Below are 25,167 nucleotides of genomic sequence, written 5' to 3'. Positions count from 1 at the left end.
TTTTTTTTTTTTTTTTTTTTTTTGAATACTAAGGTGCAGTTTGGATAGGGTGTTTTGCCCGTCTACGTTTCCTCTTTTGCGTTTTTTTTTTTTTTATTCTCCCCAGCCGCAACTGTTGACCCGGTCTGTTGTGAATAGTGCACTTGTGCACTGTTCACGAGTCCCACAAACTCTACTTTTTATCAACTTTTTCATTAAAAATGGGTCCCACAACACTATTCACATATTTAAAAATTATTTTGCTACAGTATTTTCAGTTTTCATTTTTCAGTTTCAGCAAAATAAGTTCTATCCAAACAGACCTTAAGTATTTATAACATGCACACAGGGAGAAGGGAGAAGGGAGAAAGGAGAAGGTTTTAAAGAAATGGGTTGACCAAAGTAAAGTCAGCCTAACTCTTACTAGTACCTCAAAAAAGAATGAGAATGCCATTTGAAAGTGCACTAGCCTAATTATTAGGTGCTATTTTAGATTTTTAAATTTTAGTTACGGCTTAGTTAATTTTTTAAACTAATCACAACTAATGCGAAATTTATGTGATTAAACAATTAACCAAGCAAGCTATTTTCAATTTGTATGGGTAAACATAAATGTGCAATGCAATAATGTAAACATCAGTAAAAAAAAAGATGTAAACTAAAGATAACTCCCAATGTGTTATCAAAGAGATAAATTTAAAAACTTTGTATAAAAACCTTTCCGTGACCCTCCAAACCAAAAATGATCCATTAGTAAATAAGTTAAAGTATAAGAATACACAAAAATCCTCCAAACCTAAGTTACTCAATGTACTTGAGACCTTCAAACTTCAACTATCAAAGGACTTCACGAAATCTTGTCTTTACTAGCTTTTTGGATCCCATAACACCTCCCAGTTGCACCATACAATATGTGGTCAAACTCCAATGCTTCCAATGAACCAAAACACTCTCAACAATTAAATAATAATAATAATAATAATAATAATAATAATAATAATAAGAAAAAGTAAAGGAATCTAACACCTTGCAAGTTGCGCCAGGTCCAGGCCATATAGCTCATAATGATAAATGTGGCAACAAGAGGGCATGAATTATTGTCAGATTGGCTATTTAGCAAAAGAAAAAATTATAATAATTATTGTCAGATTATTGGCTTGGGATGCTTAAAGGAAAAAGACATTAGAAAAAAAAAATAATAATAACGAAAAGTGTAACCTAGTTTTGCCACCATCATGCATTATACCTCAACATTGAAAACAATAGAAAGTATCAAAAAATATATATACATATGTCAAGTGTTTGATCTGTTTAACAGACTATAGTGTGCAAGTGTGCCACCATATGTCAAGTAGTTTTCTAAATAGTCTTAGCGTATGAGACAGGCAGCAAGTAGTGTCACGCAGGCATGTGTAGCCGTCGGTCGAAATCCTCTCGATGTCCTCAATTCTAGGCATGACATCATATGTAAGTAGTATGCTGTTTATAATATCAAATGATGTGTAATATCGGCTATCGGATACACATTTAGATTTGTAGTATCTTTTATAACAGGTTCACTAATAAGGCTCTACTAATTTGTATCTATCTATAAAATGGGGGAGGGTTCATTGACTTCGGTGTTAAAGATTTACTCTGCCACAGTATTTAGAATCAAAAAATTAAAATTTTAATTGATATAATATTATACATGTATATCCTTAAATTCTTGAAAACTCAATCTTGACCATGGAATGGATAAGATTCATTTCCTTTGAAGTCTAAAATGATGAGAATTTAGACAATCTTGAATTCTTTTTATTTTTTATTATAATTAAGTAGTTCATATAGTAGTTTCTCAAAAAAAAAAAAAAAAAGTAGTTCATATAGTAGTTGTCACGTTTATTTATCATAAGACTGTATTTGGATTTGAGGGCTTAAAAACAAGAAATTAAAGAACAATTATTAGGGTAAATTTCTTAATATGAATTTTAATAATAGTTTGTGTAAGATTTAGGATTATAGTTTTACTCAAACAAAAACATTTTTGTTATAAATTTAAAATAACATTATATATTTAATCATTTCAAAATTATATTTATAAGCCCTTAATTTCATCAATTAACTTCCTCAAATACTTCTAAAAAAAAAATCTTCAAAAAAAATAGTACACATCAATATATCATACTTCATCAAACTATTTAAAATATAAAAATTAAATCTAAAATAATCAATTTAGATATTTCCATTTCCAAAATGAACAAAATATATTGTGCAACTTCTCAGTTTCCTAAAATGATTGGAATTTATATATAAAGAATCCTCAAAGATCAAAACCTTTTAATCTATTGACGGAAATTTCTTAAGTACTCTCAAATTATAGTGAAATGGTGTTCACTTTTCTCATATTTATGGTGGACTCCACCATGTATTTAATAAGTGAACCACGTTATAAATATTAAAAAAAAGAAATATCATTTACTTTACTCCTGAAGTACCTAAAAATTACCTTTCACCGACTTTTTTACTACTTATAATTTGAGAAGTGGGGGACACTTTGGTTTTGATATTTGGTGGAGTGCGAAGGATATTCTTGGATTATTCAATAAAGGGAATCTCTCTCATATGTTAGCCACACAACTTATCCACATATCAACCAAAATTGGCATATGGCCGTCACACAAACCACGTATGCTCTAAAAACGTGAGGGGGAAAAGTAATTTGCTAATCATCAAGACTTGTCTTATACACATACTCTCTCCTACGTACCGGCTTTGTATATGGACCTAAAATTTTTGTATATTGATTTAGACGTAACTGGTCAGATTTTTGTGTATGTTTGAGCATTTAGGGTTCATTTAGTATGTGTGTTTAAATAACAATTTTTAATTTTTTGAAAATAAATATGGGTTAAAAAATGTGTGAAAATACGTGTAATATTGTTTAAAAACTGAAAATATGTGTTTAAAATTATGTACCAAACAACCTCTTACTCTACCCAGTTCTACTGATGTGAAGTTTATGATGGATTATTTGGATTAGATAAGCATTAGATATAGTGGATGATTGGTTAATGTTTGATATGATTTTATAGTGACAACCATCCAGTGGACGTCAATGTTTGGTCCTCAAGTGACAAAGTTCATAGCTTTCAGTTGATTATGACATTAGATTGATATGATGTCCAATAATCGTGGGTGGTTTCTTGTCATAAGTATGCCCTGCAAACTGTAAAAATTGGATGTTATAACAAAAGGAATGATTATTGTCATTTGCTTTCATATTGGTGATTTTTTTTTTTTTTTTACAAGAAAAAAATTCTACTCTAATATAATTTAAGTGTATATGTGTGTGAAACTCCCTTTTAAAAACTTGAACCCGATTCTTATCCCAACACCTTATAAACACTTATACTAATGGAATGACCATCGTCTCAAGGGTGTGCAGTGGTCATATTGGTTTTATTTGTTACTCTCTTTATACATGTATAAGAGATTTTATCAATTAGTGTAATTGAAGATTAATTAATAAATGTTAAGGATATTACCAAAACAATATTAGATTATTTCTAGAGTTTTTGGTTTTTAGTGAGGTAAAAGAATGAGCAATATTATTCAATTAATAAGAATATTACAAACAACAAAACAAGATATATTTTGTGAAATAGACTTCATCCAAACTAATAAATGAAAAGACAATCGAGTTCTCTTAGCTAAAGCATGGGCTATAGAATTACCCTGCTTCCTAGTGTGAGAGAAGGAATGAATTCTTAGAAAACTCGCAATAGACACAATGTCTTTAACGATATGACCAATATGGCTGACAGTGGAGGATCACTTGCTATGATGGCTTTGTATACCACCTTTGAGTCTCCTGCAAAATCTGACTGGAGGATGCCTAGTTCGACAATAAATTGAATAGCCATTTGTGCTATTAGAGCTTCCAGTATTTCTACTAATGAGGGTAAGGAAATTCTCTTAGATAAAGCTGCTAGAACTTCACCATTTTTATTACGAACTATCACCTCAATCCTAGCTTCTTTAGTTTCTTCAAAAATCGCCCCATCGTAATTCGTTTTAAAATTGTCAATAATCGGAGCTTTTCACTTGACAAAGTTAATTACACAGTGTATAATTTTAGATAAAAGAGAATGAGAAAAAAGAATATGTGGCCAACTCTAACTTTTTGAGACTAAGTTTTTGTTATGTAATTAATAGATAATACAATCTCACTCTTATATGGATGTAAAATCCACAATGAGTGAGAGTGTTATATACAACTGTTCTATAAGGTACTTTTTACTTTGCAATAATAGGAAGCAATAACCAATCAAGATATAGTTGTTGTATGATTGATTAGGACCGTACAAATTAAGGAGGTTAAGGAGACAACCCTGATAGCTAGGGACGAATGGGTGATATGAAATTTCATCTTTTTAATTGATTTATACTCTTTGATTATACCTTTGAGAGTTAGGATGGATTATATATGTCCAATATGCATGATATGACTTTGTATAGGCCGGCCCACATTTCGGTGAGCAATGACATATTAACATACTCATTGATGTTTAAGTTCTTTGCTTTATAAATTATTAACAACTACATGATGTGGCTGCATTTTGGTGAGCCAGAACATAATTAAAAATTTAGCTTTAGAAGAAAACTCATTGATGTTTTATATCATTACTCTGTATTTTATTGACTATCAATTGATGTTTCACACGATGCACAAACATATAGGCTATAATTTTATTTTGAAATAATTTATAAGTAGTGTTTTATGTAACACGTGTGTAATAAATATTTTATGGTATATAATATCATTAACATTTAGGAATATAGAGTATAAAACTCATTGATGTTTTATATCATCGCACACCCTTGGTGCGATAGTCACTCCACAAATATAAGTATTTGTGGGGTGTGAAGGGTAAGGGTCGGAGTTCAAATCTCCAAGAGAGAGTTATGATAGAATTTTTATCTTGTGTATATATATATATATATATATATATATAATTGGGAATCAATTATATATATTTCGTTTCGTTTAGATGAGAAAAAAAAAATCATAAAACATAAAATTGTGAAAAACAATGTAATATTTAATTGATATTAAGAATGTATTGTTTCCATGAAGTCATAATTAATTAATTGATTATTTCGGCTAATTTAAGTGCACAATTTTCCTTCTATATTCTTGATTGTGAATGTTAATTGTGATGCCCAAAATTATGTGGATTGAATGAATGTGTATTGTGTGGATGTGTGTTGAGTCATCACATCTAGTATTTACTATGTAGATTATAAGTAATTAAGAGCTAGGAATCTTGGTTACAACTTGATTTATCATTTTCATATAATGCAAAAATGGGCTATCATTTCTAGAATTGTTGAATTCTCCATAAATAGTTTCTCCTTTCCTTTTTCAATCAAGATAAATTGTCAATTCGGCACAATATATGATAGTTTAACTAGCATCTCTTCTAGATTATGACCATCAATTTAGATGCACACATGTTATAAACTATCAGGTTATAAGAATAGAAAGTTTCCTTTAAAGCTCCGAAAAAATGTAAAATAATAATAATAATTAATTACGTGAAATATTGATATAGAATCTTGAGGAGAAAGGAAACAATTATCCTTTCAAGAAACACGTCACATGGTTGAAACTCAAGCTTTTGTTACCTTCGCAGTTTATAATATATTATTAGTATATCTAGATTAGTTTAATTAGCACGTGACGTCAATTATTTTTTCTAAAATGAGATTTCATTTCTTAATGGTCCCAAATAATGATAATAGCCCATTCAATGCATGGGATTCAATATTTAAGGTTGGAATCTTGTACCGATAGAATATATATATTTGCTTGTCTATGTCATGTGAGACAATATCAAGATTTTGAAAATCATGGGATGGCATGGCAACAAAAAAGTTGTAGAGACTCTTTAGTGGTTGGAGTGGTAGATAATAGCCCACATGATTTTTCCATGAAAGTGTGCTCAAGGTTGGGTTGAACAGTCTCCATCGGCAACCAAATCAAAAACAATATAATGAAGGGAGCAGATCGAGCACGTTGATTCTGCATTCATTTTCCGATTTGTTTTAGGCCACCACCCATGCACATCTTATCCTCACGAGAATCAACAACGTGTTGTGTGAAAAGTGGTGCCACATGTCAAAAGCAAAGACACTTTTTATTCTACTTTTTTTTTAAATTTGAGGAGAGAAACTTGGTCCACTTTGAGAGAGAGAGAGAGAGAGTTTAAATTTCTCATGTATTTATATATATATATTTTTTTTTGAGAAACCAGATCAAGGACCTGGGCCTTTTATTGAAAATAACTATTGAATATGAATTTTGAAAATCTATCCGTTAAATTGTATATTCTTATTATATTCTACATAATTGCAAAATTTTAATATGATCGAAAATCAATTGTTTTGTCATCAAACAAATGTTAAAATTTCAAATTTTTGTAATATAAAATTATGTATAAAAAAAATAAATTTATTGATTAAATAGTAAATAACATTTGATTTGAATAAAATTTAATATACACGATAAGAACATAAGAAACATGAAATTTAACAGTAAAATTTTCAAAATTCACAAAAAAAAAAAAAAAAAATTGATATAAAAAAAGTTAGAAAAGTTCTCCTAACTAGTTTCCGGAGAAAATTTGTTCATTCATCGAAGCCTCTATTACCTCACTACTATTTAAAGTCATGGTCAATATATATGGTCTTGGTTTACACGCACTTCTGTTTTATCTACTCTTTCTGGTTTTGGGCTGGGGATATTTGTCTTGACAAACTTAACAATGTGGACATAACTTGGAATCCATATTTATCTTCTTGGGCCTCACCCAAAAAAGAACCCTTGGGCTAGTAAGATGGTGACAAACTTCTATGCAAATATTTCAAGGAAAAAATGGAGACAATTCTTTTGGCCGCAACTATATCGTGTAGATTCTCCCAAAAAAAAAAAAAAAAAATTATATCGTGTCAAACAGTAAGCAACAGAGAACAAAAAAAGGGGGATTATGTGAAAATAATTGGCAACTAATCATAGTTTTTCATGCCAAATGTGTGCAAAAAAACGTTGTAATCCTATAACCACTCTATTTCAAGAATAAAAAATCAGTCTAATTAAAAAGGGAAAAAAAAAAGAATCTTTTTTTTGAAATAATATAAACAGAAGACACGGGAAGGAGAATTCTAAAAATGAGAAATAGTAATATCTAGTATACTCGTCAACATTTATAGTTTTTGTCATTAATTAATAATGATTATGTAATATAATATAATAAAAGTTGAGTATTACATGCATGCATACAACATATATGTAGCCTACCGTGGGTTTTGCATGTCATATGATATATGCTTTTGTCGTGGCTCAATATTGATATATTAAAATTATATTTAAAATAATTTTCCCCAAGAGTTATTCTATATATTGCCATATTTCCCACAAATTTAATATATTGCTTCTAAAATTATATTTTTAAAAATGCAAGAAATTTAAAAGACAATTCATAGTTTTTTTTAGATTATTTAAATCATTTAACATATTTTAAGTGTTAAAAAAATTGATATTATACAATTCCACCATATATATAATTTATATTATTATTTTATTTAAATTGTATTATCTATTTTAATGATATTAAGGAAATATTTTTAATTTTAAATTCACTAGCAAATTGTACAGATCTATTACTAGTTTGTGAATACAGGTCAAATAAGCTAAAGGAAGTCATATGTATATAAGTCCCTAAAAAAAAAAAAAAAAAGGAAAAAGAAACCATTGCAACAATACAATTTACATATTTGTTATTGTTGAGTAGTATACATGTGTGAGTAAAATCTCATATTAAATAATAATGATAAAAATAAGTGGTTAATATAATATAATTGGACTCAAATTTATAGACTTAAACTTTTTGAATTAAGTGTTGTATTTGAAGAAATAATTCAATATATATACCAATAATCTTGACGTAGGAGGAACTTGCAATATGATTAAAAAGTACCAAGGAAATAAAGCATATATTAGCTGTAAGCAATTTTATAAATGCAAATACTTTTTCATTGCCTTTTTCTTTGTGTGGTATCTTGCTTTTAGTACATAAGTGGCTCTAGCAGTAATTATTAAAAAAGAAGAAGAAGTGATTCTAGCAACAACAATAATGGAGTGATTATGAACTCACATCCAAACAGTGCTTAGTGTTTATCAACCATTCAATTCAAACACCATATTTGATAGATTCAATAATTAATTAAAAACAATGCCAGCTTATTAAGATTGTTCAGTATTTTATATAGCTTATTTTTGTGATGCGAAAATAATAAGTTGGATATAAGAAAAAAAAAAATTGAGGTTTTAAAAAGTCATATTTAATGGAATAAAATAAACTACTTAATTTCATTTTTATACCATATCAAATTAATGAATCTAAGTTGATGTTTTTTTTTTTTTTTTTTTTTTTTGGGGGGGTTGTATAATCGATTTCCATCCACCTCTCATAAACCATACAGTGTAGATTAATTGTAGAATCTGCATTAATTTCCAATGAGATAGAATCAAACGTGATTATCAAAAAACAGCAAAGAAGAAAAACTTCCGCCTTTTCTTGTCCTGGAATCCTAGATAATGTTTTATAGGACACCACGCCTCTTTGTTTCCGTGGACAATAAGCTCCTGTTGCTACCTTTAAAGAATAACTAAACATGCAAAACACAGTGCTCGGCATAATTGGCAGCAGAAATATCACAATATCTTTCGTTCTTTCATCAACTCAAGGGGAATAACATAAACGCACCCAGTACTTTAACAATTTAAATTATTCTGATTTAGCCAAAATAAATATCATCATTCTTATTCTTAATAGTAGTAAGAATAAGAACTCCTTTATTACTTTCTTCTTCCATCAAGAATAAGAACAATGTGTTTTTTTTTTTTTTTTTAAAATTTTAATTTTGACATGAAAAAATTAAGTTCGTAGAATTTTTGGGGTAATTACATATTACTACTTTAAACTATATATTTCAAATTACACTTTTCATCCCTAAACTTTTAGAATGCAGAGTTGGCACCTAAATTTTCAAAATGTATAGTTAGCACTCTAAACTATAACACGTGTTATATTTTTCACTCTACTGTTAATTCTACCATTATCTTAAATGAAAAATCAAAGTTTAGGGTGCAAAGTGTTATTGGGAGTATAATTTAGGGTAGTAAAGTATAATTTATACTTTGTTTTTAAGGGATTGATAAGGGGGGCAATTGAGTCCAAACACATAATGTCATCCAATATAATGGTAGAATTGACGATAAGGTGTTGAGTGTAACACAGGTTGTAGTTTAGGGTGTTAATTGTGATTTTGAAAGTTTAGGGTACAAAGTGTAATTTGAGGTATAGTTTAGATTGGTAAAGTGTAATTTTCTTAAGATTTTTTTTAACTATTCTTTAGTTACTCTCCAATTATGAGTAACTAATTTAATAACATACAATACAATAAACATATAGTGCACATAGGGATGACAATTTTGCCCCGGCTTGCTTGACCTGCTCCACCTCGCTTCGACCCACACGAATTTTCCTTACCCCGCAAAGGTGGTGGGGGGGGGGAATAGGGCTAAATTTTAGCTCCACAGCACGGGGTGGAGTGGGGATGGATTTAGACTTTTTAGACTTAACCCTCCCTGCCCCACCCACCCCGCCCAACCAACCCCGCTTTGCTCTGTATTGATAAAGATTAAATTGTAAATTTTTCATGCTCTAAAACCCTACTATTTAAACAAACATATCATCAGCTTATTTTATTCTACCCAACAAGACTTTCTTGCCTCTTTTTTTCTTAAGCAAGGTTGGAAATAAGATACCAATTTTAACATTTTTTCTTTTTTGTCTTTATTATAAACAAATTTATATACTATTAAATAATTGATTTTGTGTTATGAGATTTTTGTTTTTGTTGTGATATTGTCTTGTTAAACAATTTAATAATATTTTATTCAATTTTTGCTAAAAATTAGTTTGATTTGATGGGATAAATTATTTATAATTTCAAGTATATTTTTAATAATGAAACAGGTTTTATTAAAAATAATTGTAATAGTTGTGGGCAAAAAAAAAAAAAAAAAAGTAAAGTTTTACGAGATGGGCCGAGGCTTCGCGAGATCCTAAGGGGAGGGGATGGGGTAAGGAAATTTTTCCCATCATGTGGGGCAGGAGTGAAGATCCCATCCTTCGGACCCGCCCGCCCCATTTCCATCCCTATGCACATATTAGAGCTACAAAATTAAAGTACTTAATTTACGTTTTAAATTGTTTAATAGTACTCTTTTATACTACAACACAAACTAGGAACATTATGTGTGTGTATATATATAATATTCAATTTTTTCCCCCTATAAGAGCATCCACATCAGTGGGTGCATAATCTTCTAAAATACAAAAATCCCTTCATTTTACATATTTTGGCCAAAAAAACACCCACATTAGTAAGTTTAAAATTGTTTTTTTATACACAATTGCTACAGTAACCGTGCATATATGCAAGGTTACTGTAGCTCGTGTATTTGATATTTTAATAATTCTCCAATTTGGCTCCCTTTTTTCTCTCTCTTCTTCCTTTGAAATGAACTTTGAAACGAACTCGGACTTTTCTCTTCTCCCTCATATTCTTGCTTCTCTGTTACAGACCAACACCGGTCAAGAAAGTATCAACCAAATACAAACACAGCACCACCCAACTATCACCGGTCTACCACCACAACCCATTTCAACATTTGATAATCTAAACACAAAATCAACAAAATCAAACCAAAAATAACTCAAAATCAACACAAAACAAATTAAAATCAACTCAAGCCCCATTTGAAAACCCCTCCCAAACCCAACTCAAAATCAACCCAAAACAAAATCGGCTCTCAAAATCAAACCCAAAATCCATAGAAAATCAACTCGAAATTAAACCATTAACTGAAAACCCATAACCCAAACCCAAAATCAAAATCAAATATAAACCCAATGGTTGCAGAGACTTATGTTTCAATCATCATCATCATCATCATCTTCTCTCTTCCTTGTAGCTTTCGAACTGTCAAAAAAAAAAAAAAAAATGATGCGGAGACTTTGAGGGATGAGAGAGGGGCGTAGACTTTGTGGGTTAGGGAAAGTGAGAGGCAGATACTTTATGGGTTAGGTGGGGTAGGTGGGAAATAATTAAAAAAAAAGTGATAAAAATATTATTTTAATAAAAAAGTGTGTATAATAGATAAACTAATGTGAGTGTTTTGTAAAAGTGATGGTTTAAAATTTTTTTTTTTTAAAAAGTAGGTTTTTTTGTGTAAAATAAACAGAATCTTTTCCACGAGCTAATGTGGTTGCTTTAACAGATTATTGACTTTGCTACTATCGCTATTTTTTCTTATGTTTCAATTACAATATTATAGAACTAAACTTATTGTTTTTATTCCTCTAAAAAAAAACTTAGATTATGTTTGGTAATAGTTTTTATTTTCTATTTTCAAAATTTTTTTTTTCAGAATATAAAGAAAAAAAAATTCTTGTATTTTTGAAATCAAAAACATGTTTCGTTAGTTGAAATTAAAAAAAAAAAAAAAGTTTTTTGAAGAAAAAAATAGAAAATACTAAAATATGTTATTACAAGGATTTGAACTCTAATACTAACTCATTAAATAAGATAGATTCATTAAATTAAATATGTGGTTTTATTAACTTTTGAAAATTAGAAACTGAAAACAACATTTTACATGTTTTCAGTTTCCTTCACAAATTGAGTTTTGAAAACAGTTTTTATTTTCTATCCATTTTGGATTGCCAAACAAGTTTTTTAGTCTTAAAAATAGAAAAAGAAATTTGGAAACAGAAAATATGGAGAAAAAATAGTTACCAAACATACCCTTATTGTTTTCGAAAATATTTTCCTTCTTTTGTCACTTCTTTCTCAAAAAAAAAAAAAAAAGTAATACAAGAAAACTCTTAGTAGGGAACAAACATATGATGCTTGGGTCTCAATAGCTCATCCCAAACCTTTGATCACAAGACTGCTCCATGAATCTATGATACATTGACAAAGGAATTGAACAACTAGCACTAGATGGTTTACTGTTTGCAACACCATTGTCATCAAAGACGGTTCATTAATATAAATATATATATATATATATATATATATATAATGTTTGGTTGAAGTTTTACTTAGTGTAATTTTAAGCAATATTACACTACTCAATAGTTTTAAATTGGATATGAATTTTGACAAATCTATCATTGATTTACATTATCTTTATATATTCTCTATACTTACAAAATTTCAAGGTGATTAAAATTAATATTCATGTTATCAATTAATTGTTTAAATTAAAGTTTTTGTAGTTTAAAATAATACATAAAAGATGATTTTATGGATTGAATGATAAATAACATCCAATTTATATGTATGTTTATAGAATATATAATCTAACAGTGAGATTTAAAATTTTGAATTTAAAAACAAATTATTGGGTGGTGTAACATTATCTAGTGTTACACTAGGTGTCAATAACAAATTATTAGATGGTGTAATATTATTTAGTGTTACACCATATGTAACTTAAACTAAGAATTTTTAATTAAAGTGACAATTTTTTTTTTAAAGGCAGAAAGTGGAGAGGTGCGGTTTGAATTTTGAACCACATAAATAGATTATCAGAAAAGATACATTTACTTTTGAATTTTCATTTTAATAAATATAACGTAACATTCTTAAGTGGTTGATTTATGATATCCTTCACCTAAAATGTCATATTAGTTTGGATTTCTTGTGGTGAAATTAATGGTAGTCATCCCAACAAAAATTTTGAATATTCTAGCATACTGGCCAACACTTGTACCTATTCAAGTATACCCCAAGTGTTGCGTAGTTTAGCTGGTTGCATCTACTAATATTTTTAAACGAAGACATCTATAGTTCAAATCTTTTATTTATTTTTATAATTTTAGTAGTTACAATGGGAGGTGGGAAGATTTGAAGTTTGAACCTTAGATGTCTAAATTAGAAATAATAAGAGATGCCAATTGAGCAACCAACTCTTTAACATCATCTTTATGATTAAGAAAAGTTAAACCTTCTTGAAGTAACATATATAATATGTTAGACATAAACTTACAAAATTTTCAAAGAGTCTTAATACATTTAATATATATATATATATATATATATATATATTCTAAATTATTTATAAGAAGTTTCTCTTGTTGGATTGTATTTTCATGTGGTTCAAAAATATCTCTAAACCTTAGGTTTAAGGGGAAAAAACTTGAGGACAACTTGATAAAAATTTATCTCCAACTCCACTTAAAATACCTACAAAATATGATACGTTTCTACTAATCCATGTCTTTAAAACAAACTTATCCATTTTCTTTTAAAAGAAAATTATGACACTAGACAAAACAAAAAAAAAACAAAAACAAAAATGCCTCATTGCATGACTTGGTAAAAATATATCTCCAACTCCACTTAAAATGCCTACAAAATAGGACACTTTTCTACTAATCCATATTTTCAAAACAAACTTATCCAAATTTTTTAAAAAAAATTGTGACACTAGATTTGCGCATGTGATGAGGTTAGTATATATATAACCTTTAAGGTTCAAATATCCATTCTCCTTGTAATTATCAAGTTATAAATAAAAATTTTCTTTAAAAAGATTCTTTAAAAAAAACTAGAAGTATTTATAAATTTGAACATACTCTCATTTCATTTGCAATAATTAATACGGTTAATTATGATTTTATATAATATTATTAATGCAAATCTTACATTATAGATATAACAAATGTGTATTATATTGTACACATATTTACACAAACTATATAAGATTGTAACTTTACATTGCTAATACAATATAAACCAAGAATTTTCTAACTAATGGATTGAACTTGCAATCTTATAATTAGATCTTGAAAAAAAAAAAAAAAAAAAAAAAAAAAAAAAAAAAAAAAAAAAAAAAAAAAACCATCACCAAGTAGTTCTCTAATTGAGTCCAAAACACATGCTCACACCCAACCCGATTGGATGCTGGATGTGTCCAAAGCTTGTCACAAGTTAACATCATATCAAATTTAGTGCATAAAAGTATAGTCACCATGAGTGGAAAAAAAAAAAAAGAATAATAATGACACACACACATATATGTATATATATATATATATGATACATGTATTTTTATTGTTGGATAGTTCTAAGATTATAAATTATTTACTACAATTCTAATATGACAAATTGTAAATGATTCACTTACACATGAATCTACATTTTTTTCTTTTTTTTTTTTCACCAATTACACTCTATCACATCTTAATTACAACAAGAAATTGTGAAAAAGTTTTTGGTACTAAACTTTTAATAATGGGGTACGGGAATGGTGTCTCCGTACCCAAACCCTTTACGTTGAGTTGGGAAAAGGGAAAACAAGAAGCTGGACAAAACTCCAGACACTAATGGCAAATATAACACCATTGAGTACCGATTTTCACCACCGTCTGGAAAGAAGCAATGTAGCACGTCCGAACTGCTAAATGCAAAGATCATGAACACAAGCAGTGAACCAAATGCATGAACATAGTCTTTGGGTATGATTTTATGCTTCTTCGTGTTTTCCCGGACTTTAGTTTTTACATCTTGACTGGTAATACTGTCGTTGTTGAGGACCCAAAAGTCTTTGAATGTGGCAAAACCATAGAATAGTTTGCCATCAACCATGAAGCTATCAGTGAAGGAAGAGAGGAAACAAGTGGCAGCACAAATGATAATGACGAATCCGATGAGGTACTTGTTAAAATATTGGCATTTCCCAGTACTGTTTGCAAGAGAGGGTGTTAGTGCTTGAAATAGAAGGACCGTACCTGTAGGTAACAGGTTTGCCAAGTTGGCTGCTTTGTTTGCCACGTTTCTTTTCTGTGAGTTACCATATATTTGTTGTTGTAGTGCAGGTTTTGATGTGTTTGATGGTTCAGACACTGTGTTTTCTTGGAAAGGGTTTGGAACATTGGTGGGGTTTGAGCTTTGGCTTGGTGGTGGTGCTGATATGTTTGGTTGTGAGTTTGATGAAACCACGAAGATGGCTGGAGGGTTTAAGTTGTATGTTATTGGTTCAGATGGTTGAACTTTTACAGCAGAAATAGCAGCTGGACTTTGCTGGTTGTTAAAGTCCTGGATTTGTGGTAACAAATTTGATGGATCAATCCGCAAGATCCACTGAAGGGACCAAGGGACATGGTTTTGGATTGCCAAATTTGGTTCAGCCCTGGGGTTCTGGAATGAAACAGGGCTTGGTTGTTGATGATATGGTCCAGTTATGGGCTGGGTCGAGCCCCAATTTGGTTGTAGTGCTGTGGAGGTTGGATCATTATGGTTGAGCTGGTTGTGGTTTCTGCCTAATGATGATGGTATTGGTGGGCTTGGTTCAGATGCTTGAGGTATAATGTGCTCAGCAAACCCTAGGTTTGGTGGTGGTGGTGGTAGTGTTGATAGGTTTTGTTGTGGCAGATGTAACTGGTTTGGGGCCGAGTTTGATGGTGGCGGTGGTGATGGTGTGCTTGGTTGTACCAAATATGATTCGACTGTGGAGGAGGCTTGGTCTTTTTGGTTCAGCTGGTGCGGGTTGGAGCAGTGGACATGATCTAGTTGTATAGATGTATTTGGTGGAACGGAAGTTGAACCAGCCATTAATGTAGAGACTAGATAGAGAAAATTTGAGATTTGGACTGGTGTTGAATTTTTGATGTGGGAGGAAGCTTTATATCGACAATGAGAGAGAGAGAGAGAGAGAGAGAGTTTGGAGAAAATGGGCACTTTCTTCTTCTTTTTGATAGAGTTTGGAATGATCAATTATATATGCATATACTCTTGCTTGTTTCAAATTTTGATTCTCAAAAAAATAAAAAATTTGTGACGATGGGCCTTTATAGAGGCAGAGAGTCAGCAACTCCTTCAATGGCCTAATTGGATTGGTATACATGAGGATCATATAATTTGCCACCTTAAAGTTATATCAATAATTTCCATCCACCTCTCATAAAACACACATGCATATACTGTAGATTAATTGTAGAATCTGCATTAATCTCCAATGAGCTAGAATGAAACGTGATTATCAAAAAACAGCAAAGAAGAAAGCTTCCATCTGTCCTTGTCCTGGAATCCTAGATGGTGTTTTATGGGACACCACCTCTTTGTTTGTGTGGAGAATAAGCTCCTATTAGTCTGTTACTACCTATAAAGTATAACTAAACATGCAAGACACAGTGCTCGGCATCATTGGCAGCAGAAATATCACTATATCTTTCTTTCTTTTCATCAATTCAAGGGGAATAGCAATCACGTAAAACGCACCCTGTACTTTAACAATCTAAATTATTCTGATTTAGCCAAAACAAAAATCATCATTCTTATTCTTAATTAATGGTGATAAGAATAAGAATTCTTTTTTACGTTCTTTTTCCATCAAGAATAAGAATAATGTTTTTCAACATAACCATAATGAGTTCGTAGAATTCTTTTTACTCTTCCTCTTTGGTTACTCTCCGATATTGATTGACTAGCTTTGTTCCCCACTAATTAATTATTTCTTTAAAGAATAATGTTATGGATACATTTTCTTTTTCGAGAAAAAAATTAGTAGATATAATTGATTTCACAACATATTAAACTGCTAAGTTATGATTAGAGTAAATTCACTTTCATATGAACCCATCCAATAATAAAGCTCTATCAGGCCCAATTTTTTAAAAACTTATTTATAAATTTTTTTAAAAAAAAATCTTAAGTATATGTATAAAATATCAATTAATTATTTTTTTAAGTACATAGTCTCTATAAGAAAGTACAAGGCTATTTATATTTATCCGAATAAAGTCAAAATCTCATTGGTGATAAATTGTATAGAGTAACGCTACATACACAAACTATTTTATAATATTTTTATAAACTGTTGATATGACTTAGTATTTACCAAATAATTATTGGTAAATAAAAATGTGATATTAATGATGGTCCAGATTAGAACTAGTAAGAATTTACCACATAAATAATTTGTAAAAATATTGTAAAATAATTTGTCCCTATAGTATTACTCAATTGTATATACCTATTCCTTAATTTAATATTTGAAAATTCATTAAACTCTAATTACCACAGTTATCTTAATAATTATCTCAAGCAAGAAAGGAAATTAAACAAATGTTTCTTTTTAGCTAGTCCCTTATACTTTATTAATTGCAATTTAAATAGAGATACATAAATTTTGATTTTTTTTGTTGTGTAGTACTTAAATATAGTTGATTTAAGATGTCTTATAGATATCAAATATTTTTTTAATATTTACACAATTTTTATTTTTTATTTTATTGATTTTTGTAAGTTTATAAATAGTACTTTGTAGCACAGATATTATGTTTATAAAATACATGATTCAATGTCTTATAAAAAAAATACTTGATTTAAATTTTAAATATTTTTATAGTACTTTTTCATTATCTATTAATTGCAACATAGTGCAACAAACAGTTATGGAAAAAAAAAAACTTTTATATCCTGAAACTTATTGTTTTAAAAAAAATGCCCCCCCCCCCCCTCTTTTGTCCAGCTGAAAATTGATCTACATATGCCTCTTTGTTATTTATTTTAAACATGGGTTGGCATGTGCTTGCATATTTGGATCACAACTGATTAAATTATCACAATCATATTATGATTAAGAAAATGTAAACCTTCTATCGGATCAACATATTAGGTTTTTTTTTGGTTGAGAAACAACATATTAGGTTAGACATAATCTTATATTTTTAAAGTTTCTTAAATAAATTATATAGAGTATAATAACATAACATTTTTTGCGACAGCTGATATGATAGAATGTAACTAGTGTACAATATAAGCAATGATAATTATAGTCATAATGACAGTTATGTTGTAATAATTACAATATGCTATTTTAAAAATTGTGAAATATATTGTGTTAGTAGTATTGTTGAATATATAATCCATAAATGCACACAAATATGTATATATTTTAAGTTTATAAATAAAATAAAATCATATATATCTGTATTTTATATAGCGGTGTAGTAAATCTTTACTAATTAATAATTATTCATACCGAAAATGTTTCACTCTCCGAAGAGTATTTATAATTTTGCCAACAATACTCTTATTTTATGTACAGTAACTCATCAATATTCAACTTACAAACTAGTAGTAACATTTTGAAACATTTAAAAAAAAAAAAAAAAATCACCATGCAGCCCTCTAAATTGAGTACGAAATATACTGATATAAATAAAAATTATTTGTCTCATGTTTGACTCTGTTGTATTAATTGCAGTATTGTAGACATGAGAGCAAAAATTTTTATTCATAATACAATATTGTAGACCTTGAGTGGGAAAAAAGAATGTGACATGCACCATTATAAACGGCGTACGGCGTTAGACTCTGCGTAGCCAAACCCTTTACGTTCAGTGGGACAAATGGAGAACAAGAAGCTCGATAGAGCTCCAGCCACTAATGGCAAATATAACACCATTGAGTACTGATTTTCACCACCGTGGGGAAAGAAACAATGAAGCACGTCCGAACTGCTAAAAGCAAAGATCAAGAACACAATCAGTGAACCAAATGCATGAACATAGTCTATGCCTCGGATTTTATACTTCTTACGGTTTTTCTCGATCTCTACTTTTTCATCTGGGTTGTTACCGTCGTATACGTAGTTGAGGACCCAAAAGCCTTTGAAAGTGGCAAAACCATAGTATAGTTTGTCGCCAACCATGAAGCTATCAGTGAAGGAAGAGAGGAAACAAGTGGCAGCACAAAACACAATGACCATTCCGATGAGGTACTTGTTGAAAACTTGGCATTTCCCAACACTGTTTGCAAGAGAAGGTGTTAGTGCTTGAAATACAAGGACTGTGCCTGTTGGTAAAAGGTTTGCCAAGTTGGCTGCTGTGTTTGCCACGTTTCTTTTGCGTGGGCTAGGGAATTGTTGTAGTGATTGTGCAGGTTTTGGTGGATCAAACGCTTGGGTTTCTTGGGGTGTGTTTGGAATAATATTGGTGGGGTTTGAGTTCTGGCTTGGTTGTGGCGGTGGTGGTGGTGGTGGTGATGATGGAGGTGGTGGAGGTGATGGACCTGGTGGTGGTGGTGCTTGATCACTATAACATGGTCCACTCATGGGATTTGAGCCATGGTTTAGAAGTGGTGTGGATAATGAAGATGGTGGTGTGTAAGTGTTGCCATAGGTTGGTTGGGGTGCTGAAACCATAACAATGTAAGGAGATGGTGGGTTTAAGCTGTATGATGTTGGTTCAGATGCTTCAGCTATTACAGATGGCTGGGTGTTAGAGCTGTCCTGCTGGCTTGTTGGTGGCAAATTTGATGGATCAATATGCAAGATGCATGGAAGGGACCAGGGGGCGTGGTTTTGGGGGGGCAAAGATGGATTTGGCTGTACCAAATTTTGTTCAGCTGTGGAGTACTGGCATAAGCCAAGGTTATTTGGTTGTTGTGGCAGATATGGTCCAGTACTTATGTACTGGGTCGAGCCCCAATTTGGTGGTACTGTTGTGGAGGCAGGATTTTGGTTCTGCTGGGGGTGAATGGTGAATGATGGGCTAGGCTGATCAGATGATGGAGGTATTACAATGGAAAGAGTCTGGCTCTGCTGGGTGTTACAGTCTTGGTTTGGTGGTGGGATTGATGAGTTTTGGTGTGACAAAGTAGATGGGTCATTAACATGCACGATGTAGTACTGATCAGCCGGGACATGGTTTTGGGCTTGTGCCAAATTTGGTTCAGCCATGGGGATATGGAATGACCCATGGTTTGGTGGTGGTGTTGCTGGAGTTGAAAGGTTTTGTTGTGGCGGATGTACTGGATCAGTTATCATGAACTGGGTTGAGCCCCAGTTTGATGGGGGCAGTGGTGGTGGTGTGTTTGGTTGTACTAAAGATGATTCGACTATGGATGAGGCTTGATCTTTTTGGTTCAGTTGGTGGTTGGAGCACTGGTCATCTAGTGGTATAGATGTATTTGGAAGAATAGAAGTTGAACTAGCCATTAATTAATTGGAGAGAGAGAGAGAGAGAGAGAGATTTGTGAAATGGGGTGCGTTTTTTTTTTTTTGCTGGTGTTGAATTTTTTATGTGGGAGTAAGCTTTATATAGACAATTGGGGATGAGAGAGAGTGAGTTCGGAGCAAGATTTTTAGATTCAATAAGGAGTTATTGTAAAACCTGTTGTTTACACACCTTGCACGTCAACTTTGTACAAATTAATGAATAGGAAAAAAGCCATTGCACTATCATAAGACCTACCATGCACACACACAATCATATACGGTAACAAATGAACACTATCTTCAATTTCTTCTTTTTGATAGAGTTTGGGCTGATTTATGCTACTGTTTGAAATTGTGACGATGGGCCTAGTGAGTGGTACAGCGTCAGCAACAACTTCAATGGCCCTAATTGGATTGCCATGAAGTTCGTATCATTTGCTACTTTACAGTTATATCATGAGCAAGGATAATTGTACAAAATGATGAAGTGGATGATATATATATATATATATAGTCCTAGAATTACTTAAAAAGTTAAGCATACTCTGCACGTGCTTGTTCCAAATTGTTACGATGGGCCTATTGAGAGATACAGCATCAGCTACTTCTTCAATGGCCTAATTGGATTGCCATGAGGATTATATCATGGGCAAGTGGTGCAACATCAAGATGCCCCTTATAAACGCTGCATGCTTTAAAGTTTTTCCTTTTCCTCTTTTCTTTTGACTTCATAAATTTGATTTTAACAGTATAGGTGGTCCTTCCAACCTTTTTATTTTATTTTTTATTTTTTTTATATTAAATGTAATAGTTGCTAAACCCCCCTACAATTTCATTTCTATTTATAATTTCTACATATTATCTCTAAAACTGTATCTTTTGGTAAAACTGTTAGATAACGTAAATTTTATTTTATTTTTTCCTCAAAAACAAAAAGTGATAGTCTCTAGAGATCGTATTAAATAACAAAAAAAAAAAAAAGATGATTAGTATTATATAACAAAAACTCTATTGACAATTTTTTTTTCACAATTTTTTTTTCTCTCTATGATTAAAAATAAATAAATAAAAATAACGTAAGCAATAAGTTCATATAAAAATTAATAATAATTTGTCATTTCAAAGTTTCGGAAAAATAAAAATTGTGTTTGTAACATTACATTTTATATAATGATTAAGGAAAATTTATCTTCCATAACCCACGGTAAAACACAGAAAAAAATAATAATAATGATAACCCAAGGTAAAAAAAAGGAAAGAATAGAAAAACAGAAAAGTTTTATTCTTGCTGTGCTGGCGACACGAGCATTAAAAAGTAATTTGATATCTTTGCTGACACAATATTTATCTTATTTTTTTCATCATTTTTGACATGGCAGGTTGTGATTGGTGCATAATAAAAGTGATGTTAATGATGAACGTAAGTGAAAGTGATTTTACTCTTATTACAACAAACCTTGTCACCACATCTGCTAAAAAATTGTGAAAAAAAAAAATTCTTTAACATTACTTAAAAAAATTTGATAAATTTGTAGATAGGACAAATCATCCATGCATGCTCACTGTGCATACTGCATAGTGCATCTTATTACACCCATTTTCAAAATAGAAAAATGTTTATCTCTAAACTAATTTGAAGGAAGATTTTTCGAATTCATTGTGTGACAATTGATAAAACTATTGTTGTGTACTTTTGTGAGACATGAGACTTGTTTAAATAATATAAGTTAACTTAGAGCCAATTCTACTATAGAAGCAAATGAGGCGGTCGCCTAAGGCCTCAAATAGAAAAATGCCTCCAAATTTTAACCAGTAGAGTAGTTTCTTTTATTGTAATAGTATTAACTAAGCTCAAATATTAGCTAATAAATAAAATAATATTTTTTATCAAATAAAAAGAAAAAGAGGAAAAAATGTTACGTCTACAACATTTTTCACAACAAATCCTATGTGGCAGGTTGTTATTGGCTGTTATTGGTAGGTAAAAAATTAATTTCAATGGTAAGTTTAAATTAGAACTAATAACAACTTAATACTTAAAATTTGTTGTGAAAATATTATAAATATAACACTTTTCACAAAGAAAAAGATCAATACACAAAGAATTTCACATATTTTTCATAACAGTTAAGTTAGCAAATTTTTATTAGTTTTCATCTAGATCTACCATTAACATTATTTTTTTACTTACTACTATTAATCAGTTACATCAACAACTATCAAAAGTTTGTCAATTTTTTTGTGTCTATAGATTTTCTAAAGAAAATAAAATTTTACGTGGTTAATTAGTAATTTTGCATATAAAACAAGATAATAGAATTTAAATAGCATTAATTTTTTTTCCCAAAAAGGTCATATTTAAATATATAAAAAAAAACCTCAAATCAGTTTTCGCCTAAAGCACTCAAATGCATCAAGTCACTCTTGAGTAAATGGTTTCATGAGTTATTACGTAATAAATTGGAGGAGATTTCTTCAAATTAATTGAGAAGAAAACTTTTGCCCCTCAAAATATTAGCCAAGCAAGAAGAAAATAATACAACGCGGGAGAATTTATCCTCTCATATTGTGAATGTTAAGTCTGCAGTCGGAGTGGGTCAAACATACAGCATACACCAAATAATAGGAAAATTGACTTGATTTGGACTTTACGTAGCACTGCTTAAACAATTTTTTTTTTTTTTGTCAAATGAAAAATATTCGATCGATGCATGAGAGTGAGCATAGAATTTGAACTTTGAAATAACTTTTACTGCTGCAGCAAAAGTGTGCAAGAATCCAAATATATTTCTTTTTTTTAGTATTGGTTTTATAATGCATTAGAATCTCTGATGACATGTTCATTTTTTGAGTTACATTGATCGCTAGTATAACTTGAAACCTTACTCTATATCTATAGAATACATATAAAATGAAAAATAATTATTTTTATTTGACTCTTTCTCATGTAGCCATGTAAGTTTTTGAAATAGCCTAAATATTTCCATATCATCGTTATAATGTGTATATTATTAGTATATACAATTTGTCTTTTTATAAGTCTTTGATTTTTAATTTGGTCAATTACTCTTTCCTATGAGACCATGTAAGTTTTTTGAAAAAACTCTCATTATAATATTTTTTAAATTTATTTATTATTGCATTATTAGCTAAAACCAATTATATATAACTCACTATTATATTAAATAAATTAAACAACCCAGAACTAAACAAAATACGATTAAATTACATTTGATATTTCTAAACAAATTCTAATTTAATTAAGTTGCATATTTTTTACAAATTCTAAACAAATAATAAAATATATATCATTCATAAATATTTTTCAATAAATTTTACCGTGCATTAAACAGATTAACGACTAGTTATTAATAACATTAATTATCCCCGTGAAAATCTAAAAAATAAATATAAGCTAAGTAGTATATATGTATAAAACATCACTATCCCCAGCTTCACACGTCTGCATACCCAGTCATGTCTGCATACCCAATGCTTCTGCGTCTGGTTGGGAAAATTGTGAACAGAAAGCTTGACAATATCCCAGCTCCTAAAGGCAAATTCATCATCAATGCATTCTCATCAGCTCCAGCTCCAGGAAAGAAACAACTTTGCACATTGGAGTTGCTAAGAGCAAATACCGTGAACACCAACAACGATACAAAGGCGTGAACAAAATCTATGAAGCTGAGTTTGAACCTGTTCATGTCCTGATGATCACGATCAATATTGTAGTTGAACAAGTAAAGGCCTTTGAACGTGGCGATTCCGTATAAAAGCTTTCCGTCCTTGTTGATGAAGCTATCGGTGAATGTGGATAACAAGCAAAAGATGGCGCAAAATACAATGATGCATGCAGTGAGGCACTTGTTGGAAAGTTGGCAAGAGCCATTGTTGGAGAATGAAGGTGTGAGTGCTTGAAATACAAGGACAGTGCCATTTGGTAGAAGGTTAGCAAGGTTGGCTACACTGGCTAGAGTCTTGTGGACAGGATGGTTTGAGCCATGGTTTGGTGGTGGGTGTGTTTGTGAAAAAGATGGTTCAGCCATGAAGCAAGAGAATTGTGGATTAATTAGCTTTGTATATATGTTGGATATGTATATATATATATATATATATATATATATATATATCATATATGATTTTGGTTCATGCATGCTTTATAAGAAGTTAGGAGTTTGGAGTTTGGATGGTATGTGCCTAAGCTTTTGGACATGGCAAACATGTGGTGTCAAGTGGCCTTTTTAAGAGGGATAGCGTCAGGAAATCCTATTTTGGATTAATTTGTATGCCTTACGAAACACAAATGAAATATGAGTCATGCATTAACACATGAAGGAAAGCAATTTGTTTGCTTGTTCCTTTTTTTCTCCCTAGACTTTACATCATCATCATGGATGGCCCTCCCTAATTATTTTGGTGTAATTGATAAGGACATAATTATTGCTCAACTTTTATTTACTTAATATCCATTGTTCTATGATGGCATCATTCAGATTTCTTCAACTTCTTACCAAATTTGCACAATAGCTGAAAAAAAAAAAAAAAAAAAAAAAAAAAAAAAAACCATGAAAAGTGATGGCCTTTTGCCAAAGCCAATTTAGTAGAAGTTAGGCTTTAGTTTAACATGCATGTGTCGTGACACATTTTCAAAAAAAAAATTTGATTTTCCTATCAATTTTTTTTTTCTTCAATACGATTGAAAATCTTAATGGAATTGGCAAAGTGCTTGTTACCAAAATTTATATAGTACAAGACTGCGTTTAAAACTAAAGGGGGACATTGCAATAGTGTAGTATATATATACTTTTTTTTTTTTTTTTTTTTGAGAAACATAGTATATATATACTTAAGAGTACAATTTACTTAAAAAGATATTTAAACCTTAAATTTTTTATTGGGTTGTATTTATTTAAAAGGTAAAATACTATTTTAGTTTCTAAACTTTACCAAAAATTAATTTTAATATGTCTTTAAACCATAAAAAATTATTTTTTTCATCCTTTAACTTTGTAAAAAGTTTTTTTAGTAGTTTTGAGACAAAACTATGGATGAAAAAAGAA

The 25,167-nt window shown here is 30.4% G+C and overlaps 1 protein-coding gene across 1 annotated transcript; it reads right to left on the bottom strand.

Moving 5' to 3' along the window:
- Window positions 1–23,559: 23,559 nt before the first annotated feature.
- Window positions 23,560–24,153, bottom strand: LOC115980135 (protein DMP4). The gene has a single exon (XM_031102418.1). The coding sequence runs from the start codon at window positions 24,151–24,153 to the stop codon at window positions 23,560–23,562; it is 594 nt and encodes a 197-aa protein (XP_030958278.1).
- Between the last annotated feature and the right edge of the window lie 1,014 nt (window positions 24,154–25,167).

Source organism: Quercus lobata, chromosome 3, assembly GCF_001633185.2.
Source record: "Quercus lobata isolate SW786 chromosome 3, ValleyOak3.0 Primary Assembly, whole genome shotgun sequence".
Lineage (NCBI taxonomy): Eukaryota > Viridiplantae > Streptophyta > Magnoliopsida > Fagales > Fagaceae > Quercus > Quercus lobata.
Note: the sequence above shows the minus strand (reverse complement) of the source record. Positions and strands in the feature narration are given on the sequence as shown.